The sequence below is a fragment of the Oryx dammah genome, unplaced genomic scaffold (assembly GCF_014754425.2).
Source record: "Oryx dammah isolate SB20612 unplaced genomic scaffold, SCBI_Odam_1.1 HiC_scaffold_24, whole genome shotgun sequence".
NCBI classification, from domain to species: Eukaryota; Metazoa; Chordata; class Mammalia; order Artiodactyla; family Bovidae; genus Oryx; species Oryx dammah.
The window spans coordinates 84,437,619-84,446,654 of NW_024070208.1; the positions used below are offsets into that span (position 1 = coordinate 84,437,619).

At 53.6% G+C, this 9,036-nt stretch overlaps 1 protein-coding gene across 2 annotated transcripts in view; it reads right to left on the reverse strand.

Annotated features, from left to right (window-relative positions):
• Positions 1–9,036, reverse strand: part of TUBGCP3 (tubulin gamma complex associated protein 3) — a 37,723-nt gene that overhangs the window by 9,855 nt on the left and 18,832 nt on the right. For both annotated transcript variants that reach the window (XM_040267465.1, XM_040267464.1), the window contains exons 14-18: positions 8,635–8,824; positions 7,411–7,546; positions 6,879–6,947; positions 4,934–5,069; positions 37–125 (exon numbers count right to left, since the gene is read on the reverse strand). In XM_040267465.1, coding sequence (XP_040123399.1) covers positions 37–125; positions 4,934–5,069; positions 6,879–6,947; positions 7,411–7,546; positions 8,635–8,824 — 620 coding nt within the window. The remainder of the gene's footprint in view (positions 1–36; positions 126–4,933; positions 5,070–6,878; positions 6,948–7,410; positions 7,547–8,634; positions 8,825–9,036) is intronic.

Sequence of the window (9,036 nt, forward strand, 5' to 3'; positions counted from 1 at the left end):
GGGCGGGGCGGGGCCGCGGGGCGGGGCCGGACCCACCTCAAAGGTGACGTAATACTGCATCTGGTGGATAAAGTGGACCATCTCGGAGGCCAGGATGTGGCAGTGGTGCAGCACCCCGGAGAACTCTGCAAGAGAGCCGGGCGGCCGTCAGACCCCGGGCAGGCCGCGGGGCGGGGCCGTCTTCCTGCAGCGCCGGCTCTGCCGCTCGGCCCCACGGCCGGCAGCCTTCCTGAGCCAGCCTCCATGCGCAGACAGACAGGGCCGCCCAACCGAGCGGCACTCCCACGGCACACGAGGGTCTGAGGAGAAACGCGAAGCACAGAGCGGAACTGAGTTTCAAAACTAAAGAAAAAGTCATTTTATAACAACGCAGGATCTTGAACAAGGTCAATTTCACGGTTTCTCTACAGTTACCTCGGTCTGCCTGCAGTGTGTGAGACTTTACTATTCCCTAGCTATTTGGAGACAAAAATGACATCCCCTTAAGGAATACGACCTCGTCACCTGGGAGGAACGTGAGCTTGGAGGGGATGGGCAGTCCAGACTCCACTCCTGTTCTTTACAAAACCAGCGAAAGGCTGGAGGGTCACCAGGGAGCAGCCGCTGTCTGCTTGGAGTTTTCACTTATTCAGGGACTCCGCTGGACCATTACAAGATACCACTGTCCCCAGGGCCCCATCAGGGACTGGCACGGGAGGGATCCGACAAGGAGACGTGCCCCGGCACACACCGGGGCTGCTCCCGGCCTGTGCTGAGCTGCCCAGACAGCCCGCTCGCTGCAGCTGCGGCTCCAGGAGGAACCGTCTGCACCCGTCCTCAGAGAGGAGCGACCCCGCGAGACCCACAAGCAGGGTGAAGAGAACTGCACGCTGTCTGCCTAACACTCCCCTCAAGCTAAGGGCAGGCCACACGCAGAGGCTCTGCGGGCCACAGCAACTCCTGGCCGGGGAGAAGCTGAGGCGCGAGGCCGCTGGACTCACAAGCTGTCAGCTGGCCCTTCACTCCGAGAAATACAACTCACACCTGAAGCAGCCCTGAGTCTCTTTACCCAGTGCTGTGGGAATACGTTTAAAGCACAGTTAAAACATAAGTACTTCTGTTTTCACAACTGATCCACAAATACGCACATAATTCTAAAAATCCCAAGAGCAAAGCAACCTTCACCCTGAGGTCCAGTAAGGACGCAAGTCAACAGCCCTCCCGCTGGAGTGAGTGGGCAGCAGAGCTGCAGACACCAGGAGGGGCCGCCTCCCCTCCACTGACCGAGCCACCAGACCGTGAGTGAGTCTCTACTGCCCTCTCAAGGCTGCAGGAAGAACTTCGGGGCTGGCTTTAGACACACCGGCTCTCAAGGGCTTGACCCCTCCCGCCTTGGCTGGCCTCTGAGCATCTGCACCAGACACTTCTGCCGACTGGAGAAGCACCAGAAACAGCCTTGAGAGTTGCTAAAAATACAAAAATACCCCAAAACCAGGTATTCGCAAATTCAGAATCCCCTCCTCCCGCTTGGATCCGCAGCTGACACAGCGGTATCTGAAAGGAGCTTCACCCACGACCCTCGCGGCTCGTCTCTCGAGGCTCTGGAGTCAGAGGACACTGGTAAGACCTCAGGTCTCCCCGGGATTCAGGGCCTCCAATCAGGGTCAGGCCTCCTGCAGACCCATCTGACATCCACCGTCCACTGGGGCCCCTGAGCGCTGCACAGACCCCTTCCTGACGGCCAGCCGGCCCGGGTGCGGCACTGAGGCAGGAGACCAGGAACCAGCCGAGGCCACAGCCCCGCTGGGCAGCGCTGCCCAGCAGCTGGGCAGAGCGCTAACCGCCTGGCTTAGAAGCTGGCAAACAGATGAGGACGACCTACTTATCCACAGGGACAAAAACGAAACACAAAGGGAAGCTCACAACGAAGAAGGCCCATCGACCTTAGAGGCATCATTCCACAAGCCTGAACCACTCCAAGTGTGAGAGGAACGGTTACCGTATTCATCACCAGGAAAGGAAAACAGTCCTGAGGTGACGGGGAGCCAACCACTCCTCCCTGCTCAGTTTTGTTTCCAACAAGGACCAAAAAGGGGCTATCTGAACACTACTCTTTGGGGAGGGGGCCTCGCTGCACTTCCCCCAGACCCCTGACACAAAAGCTGTTAGAAAGAACACAGGAAGCTCATCACCAGTGAATCTGGACTGCATGTCCGTCTCACCTGGTTACAGCTTATCTGAAATATAAATCCAGTTGCCACTAACAGCAACAGTTTTGAGATTCACTGAATCTAATCAAAGAATTACCATTTCTTTTCAAAGAAAAAAAAACTTTTTAAACCATTTCAGATCAACGTTGTCTTTTGTCCAATTAAATATATATAAATGGATTTAATTGTGTAGGCAGACCATTATCAAAAACTCTTTTCCTAAGCATATCATTTTCAGGCCTAACTATTTATTCCAAACAGCTGACCCTGACGAACATCGCTGAAAGGACACTTAGGATGGTCATCACTGGCACTGTGACGTGACCAGACAGGCAGGCGCAGGTGTGAAGGGCGCACACGCCGTTTACAGGAGCATTTTGAGTCTTCCCGTATTTCTGCCTCAGGTTTACAGTGGGAAGGACATTTCTAACCCTGCTGTGTTAACAAGACGAACCACCCGATGGGTCTCTGCCCATCAAGCTGCCTGGCCATTAACAAGTTAGATACTTCCCTATAAGATAAGTTACAAGGAAGAACCCTGTACCCCAACAGAATCAATGGCAAAAACGGCAATTTGCTGGAAAAGGAAACATATGAAGAGTGTTTGCAGGCAAAGGCAATTTTACAGCTTAAAGGGAATGGAAGTGAGCCTCCAGGGTCCTCCCTGGGGTCCAGGGGTAGGGCTCTGCACGGCCACTGCAGGGGGCACAGGCTCCAATCCTGGTCAGAACCAAGATCTCGTATGCTCTGGGGCACAGCCAAAAAAAAAACTTAAAATAACAAACAATAAAAACAAATAAATGGACCTCAATGTTCACCTATCAAATTGACAATCTGAACAATTTAATATCCAATGTTAGAACCCCCTCCCAAAAAACCCAACCAGCAGCACAGACAGCTTTCGGCTAGTGAGAGCTGTGTTTACGGGGATGTGAATCGAACTGGTACAGCTTTCCTAGAAAGTGATCTGACAGTATGTACCAAGAGAGTTAAAACGGAAATACTAACAAATATAAATGTTAGTAAGTATAAAGTAAGAGCAAGAGTCATACCTGTTACCCCAGCAATTCCATTTCCAATTCACCTATGCTAAAGAAACATTCAGAGGCATGTAAATATGTATTTATCGAACACTTACGGCATTATTTACACTAGTGGAGAATAGTTAAAAAAAAAAACTACTAACCAAAGAGAAAAGATAAAATACGTCCACATGAGGCAATATCATGCTATCAAAAGTGTTTTACAGGAAGTTTTAATGACAAGCGAAAAGGTTCAGTGAAAGCAGCTGAAACTGAACACAACATAATAGAATTATGTTAAAATTACACAGAAAATTGATCAAATAAGTATAGATATCTCCGAGGAGTAAACTCACTGATGATTAGGCAAAGTAAGAGAGAAGCCAGTTCACACAGACACTGCTGATACTCCCATGAGAAAACACACCACAACCAGCTAACACGCTCAGCTGCTACAGAGCTCAGACCTCCCCACGTCTATAAATATTACAGTTGCTCATTTACAAGGGTGAAATAATGACAGAGTCCATCCACCACACTGAACGGACCCACATCAGGCCACAGGGAGGACGGGAAGCCTGGGCCCACACGGAGGAGGGCAGGGCAGAGGGAAGGTGGGACGGGCCAGGAACACGCAGGGGTGCTCCTCCCAAAGGCCCCACAGGCGAGGCAGCGCATGGCCACTAGGAGGTGGACGCTGAAGGCATTTACCGTCCACAACCACGGCAGGATCTAATGGGACACGTCCCCTCTGGCCTCTGCCCCAGCTACTTCAGGGGCCCCACTACCCACCTTCTTGGAAACGAGCCCAGGGAAAGCCGGGCCAGGTCCACAAGGGCACCACGGGCCACTGGCTGGGTCCCAGGGATACAGGCAGCGAGGGCGCCCAGCAAGCCCTCGACTCCGCACGATCAGACAGGGCTGGGTGCCTGCCGGCCCCAGCCTCGGGGCTACCCCTGCCCGAACTCGGGGCACCTGCCGGCCCCGGCCTCGGGGCTGCCCCTGACCTGAACTCAGGGCGGCTGCCGGCCCCGGCCTCGGGGCTGCCCCTGACCTGAACTCGGGGGCCTCCGCCTGGTGAACAGGCAGAGCCCACATGGGCCCCTTTACAGAACCTGCTTCCACCACCAGAGGACTAAGGGTATGACTGCTTGTTCTTCTGGTGACATCATTGGTGGAAATACTTTCTCGAAGGTTCTGATCAAATCCCTTTCAATATAAAGACTTCAAAATTACTCACAACTGAAGTCATTCAATATTTATAGAATTAAAATAAACAACTATCTGACATGAGCGTTTTATTACAGCTTTTAATTGTAAAAACTATAAAACCTTTTCATGTTCTGGTTAATGATCCAAATCAGTATATAAAACAATTTCCAGATAGACTTTAATTAAAACACTAATAAGTGAACTTTAAATGAGCTGGTGATTCACTAAACGGCTTTCTTTCCTTAATATTTTTGTAAACATGAATGAACACTATATGATTCTGTAAGAAACTTCGTGGCCTAAAAAAAAGCTAACTACTCAATTTGTTTTTCCTGATTTGCACTGAAGTCAAGATAGCGATATTGCAAACAAGCCTCTTCACAAAAAACAAACCCACCGGCACACTTTTCAATTTCTTAAGACAAACCCACCAGCACACTTTTCCATTTCTTTAGGGACCTCCGATTTAGGGAGGCTGCGGAAGCCGTAGCCGGGCGGGCGGGCGGCTACCTGGCAGGTTTCTCAGGAGCTTGGCGTTGCACATGTGGCCCTTCCGGATGTCCGTGAGGATGTACTCCATCCGCTTGGCCCTCCACAGGAAGTTGAACACACGCAGGTAGTGGCTCATGCACTCTCGCGTGAACACCTGCGAAGAGCAGAGCAGGCTGATGGGGCGCAGGCCACGCACGGCCTCCCGGGCAGGGCTGCGTCTCCCGTGTGCTCCCAAAAGAAGAAGCCAGGACGCGCGCACCCTCCCGGGCAGGGCTGCATCTCCTGTGTGCTCCCAAAACAAGAAGCCAGAGCACACAGAACCAGCTCTCACACCTTCTAAGCAGTAGGTAAGCACGCACACGGTCCATTTTAGGAAAGCTTCCTCGTGTAACAGCCTCACTGACCACTAGCGTGCCAGAGCATACTCAACGGCCTGGCCTGATGACCACAAGTTCCGTGTGACAGGTATTGGCTGAGCACGCACCAACCCAAGACGAATGCCCACCCGAGGGCTGGAGGGCAAAGACCGGACAGGCAGCGACCACTTCCCTGCGAGTGCCTGGCAGACCTCCACCGACCAACGACGAGAGCCCTCATCCTTCCAACCCAGACTCTCTCATCGGACCACCAACCCACTGGACATGGCGTGGAAACTGACGCCTATCAGCCGCAGGCAGGATCTATCCCAAATTTCTTTTCAAATAAATTTACGATACTAACTTCTTTCCTAACTCTACTCGAGCTTTTAAAAATCTAAAATTCTGGAGACATAAGACTGCACAATCGATCGTTTATGCACAAGGCCCACGGCACACGACCTCGATACTACAACAATTAAGTATCCAAATATGCAGACCAAGTTCAGTTTAGCTATTGTTCCAGACACATTTTTTGAAATAATCGAGGCAGCTGGCTTTGCTGTGGTATCATTTATACTACAAAAAAAACCCACATCAGTCTACAATATTAACATGGTAGATGATATGACAGTTTCCAACAACTTGTTAAACCGTCCGGTTTTGCACACTAAAATTACTAGAACTGTTTAAGATATACGTTAATGGGGAAAAAACTAATTTGCATATGACCAAAAATAAAGCTTGAGAGCAGCTATGTATTGAAAACGCGGTAGCTTTGATCTGGGAATCTGCGTGTAAAACCTGCCCCGGCACCTGCCACCTCGGAGCAGACGGACGGCAGAGCCGGCAGCCGCGGGGGAGCCTGGCCTTGGAGCCGACAGTCCACCTGGCCGGGCTGGGCCGCTGGGGACAGGCAGGCTGGCCAGGACAGGGCCCACAGAGGCCACGAGGGAGACGCTGCAGAGCCGGGGACGCGGCGCCTCAACACCGGAGCTCCCGAGAATGAGAAGAAGTGGGGGTCCATCTTCAATACTTCAGAGGGAAAGCGACAAGCAAGGCCAGAGGGATCTCAGTCAAGGACATTCTCCCAAGTCTCAGTAAGACAGACTGGGCGTGAAGAGGGTGTCTAACTACAGGGGCAGGAGAGAGCCCTGCTGGTCACTCCCATTCAAGCAAACAGTGCTTCTGTTTAAACACAGTGAAAGCACTACACACAACAGGACAGCTATGCCCTCGGTCATTTAAACGAGTAACAAACACCAAACGTTACCCAAGGTGCAAAAATACGACTCCCCCAAAGCACACTTCGCAGTTCGCTTCAAGGGATCCTAAATTAGTCGATCCAGTCTAAGAATAACGGAACAAAACGAATAATCCATCTATCAAGTACCTGCTGAAACCTACGACAGGATAAATGACATTTTTAAGAGTTCTTGAAATATTAGAGCACTTTAGCACGCAGTGACTGCCGCACGCACGCACGCACGCACACATGCACGACCCTGGCTTGAGTGCTCATTCAGCGGGCATGTCTTGATGCCAAGCGATCGCTTCCAAGAGAGGCTGTCAGAGCAGCAGCAGCTCTGAAGCCCCGCGGGCCTTACAGTGGCGATCGGGCCGTCCACGTGGTAGTCCAGGCTGAACACGTCCCAGCCGGTGTCCCCCGGAGAGACCTGCGGGAGAGCACACACACTGCAGGGCTCAGCCCCCGCGGCCACAGCCCCGCACGGCCACAGCCCTCCCGCAGCCACAGCCCCGCACGGCCACAGCCCTCCCGCGGCCACAGCCCCGCACGGCCACAGCCCTCCCGCGGCCACAGCCCCGCACGGCCACAGCCCTCCCACGGCCACACCCCTCCGGCGGCCACAGCCCTCCCGCGGCCACAGCCCCACACGGCCACAGCCCTCCGGCGGCCACAGCCCTCCCATGGCCACAGCCCCAGAACAGCAAACGAAGCTGCTTCTAAGCCCACTCAGCGCGTGGAGCGCCAGCTCTGTCCACACGGCGCCCTGCATCTGGGCTGTGACGGGCGCGTGCGGGGGTGACTCCGGCTCAGACTCACCCCGCCCCCTCCAGACCACCCCCAGACCAGAGCAGCCTCGACAGCAGGGCCCCAAGCCCCATGAGAGTCAGCACCTCCAGCAGCCTCACGTCCAGTCGCTTGAGGATCTCCGGGCTGTCAAACTGGGCATTGGTGGCTCTGACGGCGGTCTCCAGAATTCCAGTCAAGTTGTGCTGGTACAGAGTCGTAGCTGGACGGGCAAGCTCTGGTCTTCACAAATTCGTATAAAAGTAAAAGAGAACATTACTTGAATTCACAATAATCTCTGGAGAAACTTAAAGTTACAGAGCTCAAATTATAAAAACTAACAACACAAACGGAAACGATACAACATGCGAACAGAAGCTTCACAGAATCAACGGTGAGTGAGATTCCGTCGGGCATTGGGGTAGTGAGACAATCCTTTCAAAATTAATTTTGATTCAGCTTAAAACTGGTCTTGAGGGTTTTGATTCCTAAACACTGAACCACGCCACGTGTTAGCAAACACAGTTCCTCACTCCAGCCCAGCCCTGGGGCAGCGTGAGCCCTGGCACCGCCTCCAGATCCTCGTGGAGGACAGGCCTCGGCTAAACCAGAGCACCGGGACATGGGACACCCAGAGCCGCACCGCCAGCAGACCCTGAGGACGAGCGGCAGCTGCGTCCCCACACACCACGCTAACAGCTCTCTGGCCGAGCCCACCCTCCCCAGCGGTGCGCGGAGCTGCCACGCAGCCTTCAGGGCGCAGGATGTCAGCAGGAGAGGCTGAGGCCAAAAGCACCAGCGTGGCTCGGGTGACCTGAGGCCAGCTGGCCAGGGGTGGCGCCTCCTTTTAAATTAGAAACTGGAAACACACCTTTGAGAAGAAATGAAGCTTTTGTTTGATACCAAGAATGAGATGCTCCAATTATTAAAACCGAGCAGAAGGCAAACACAGGTAAGTCACCCAGAGGACGAGATCTGTAACGTGGCCCTAAAGGTTCAGAAACGCCCATGTCCCCGCCCACCCCCCACACCTGCTCCCCCCACACTCACGTTTGCTCCCATTTGCCCTACAGACAACTTTCACCCAAAGCTAAGCAAACAGAGCAGGGCACACGTCCCTTATACATCCGTCGGGGCCTGTATTCACAGGCACACGAGCCTCCACAAACAAGGCAGAGCTAGAGGGACTGGCGTGACAAGGCTTTATCTTCCCAGGCTCTACGCGAAGCCAACCGATTCCCTCTGATGCCACTCTCTCTTTAAACAACTGCCAGACCCCTGGCCTTGCCAAAGCCCCCGCACGCGCGTGGGAGCGTCCGGCACTGCCTCACTTGAGCAAGTCCATCAGGTGCCGGATGAAGTCCCCCTGGCCGAGCAGCAGGTACCGGCGCACGGCCTGCATGTGGTCCAGCAGGCTGTACTTCCTGTTCAGGACGTCCAGGAGGTACTTGCTGGTCTCAAAATAAGCTGCATCAATTTTCCCCTGAAACGCATTTTCCAAATCTGTGAATAAATCTGCAGCTGTGAAGAACAAAAGGGGAAAGCACACACACACATAATCGCGTTTCACGGAGGAGGAACGAGAGGCTCCCAGGCACACGCGTCGACCCACAGCCCCCGTGGCTCCTCACACGCACACATGTCAGCCCACGCCCCCCCCGTGGCTCCTCACACACATACGCGTCAGCCCACGCCCGCCCGTGGCTCCTCACACGCACACGCGTCGGCCCACG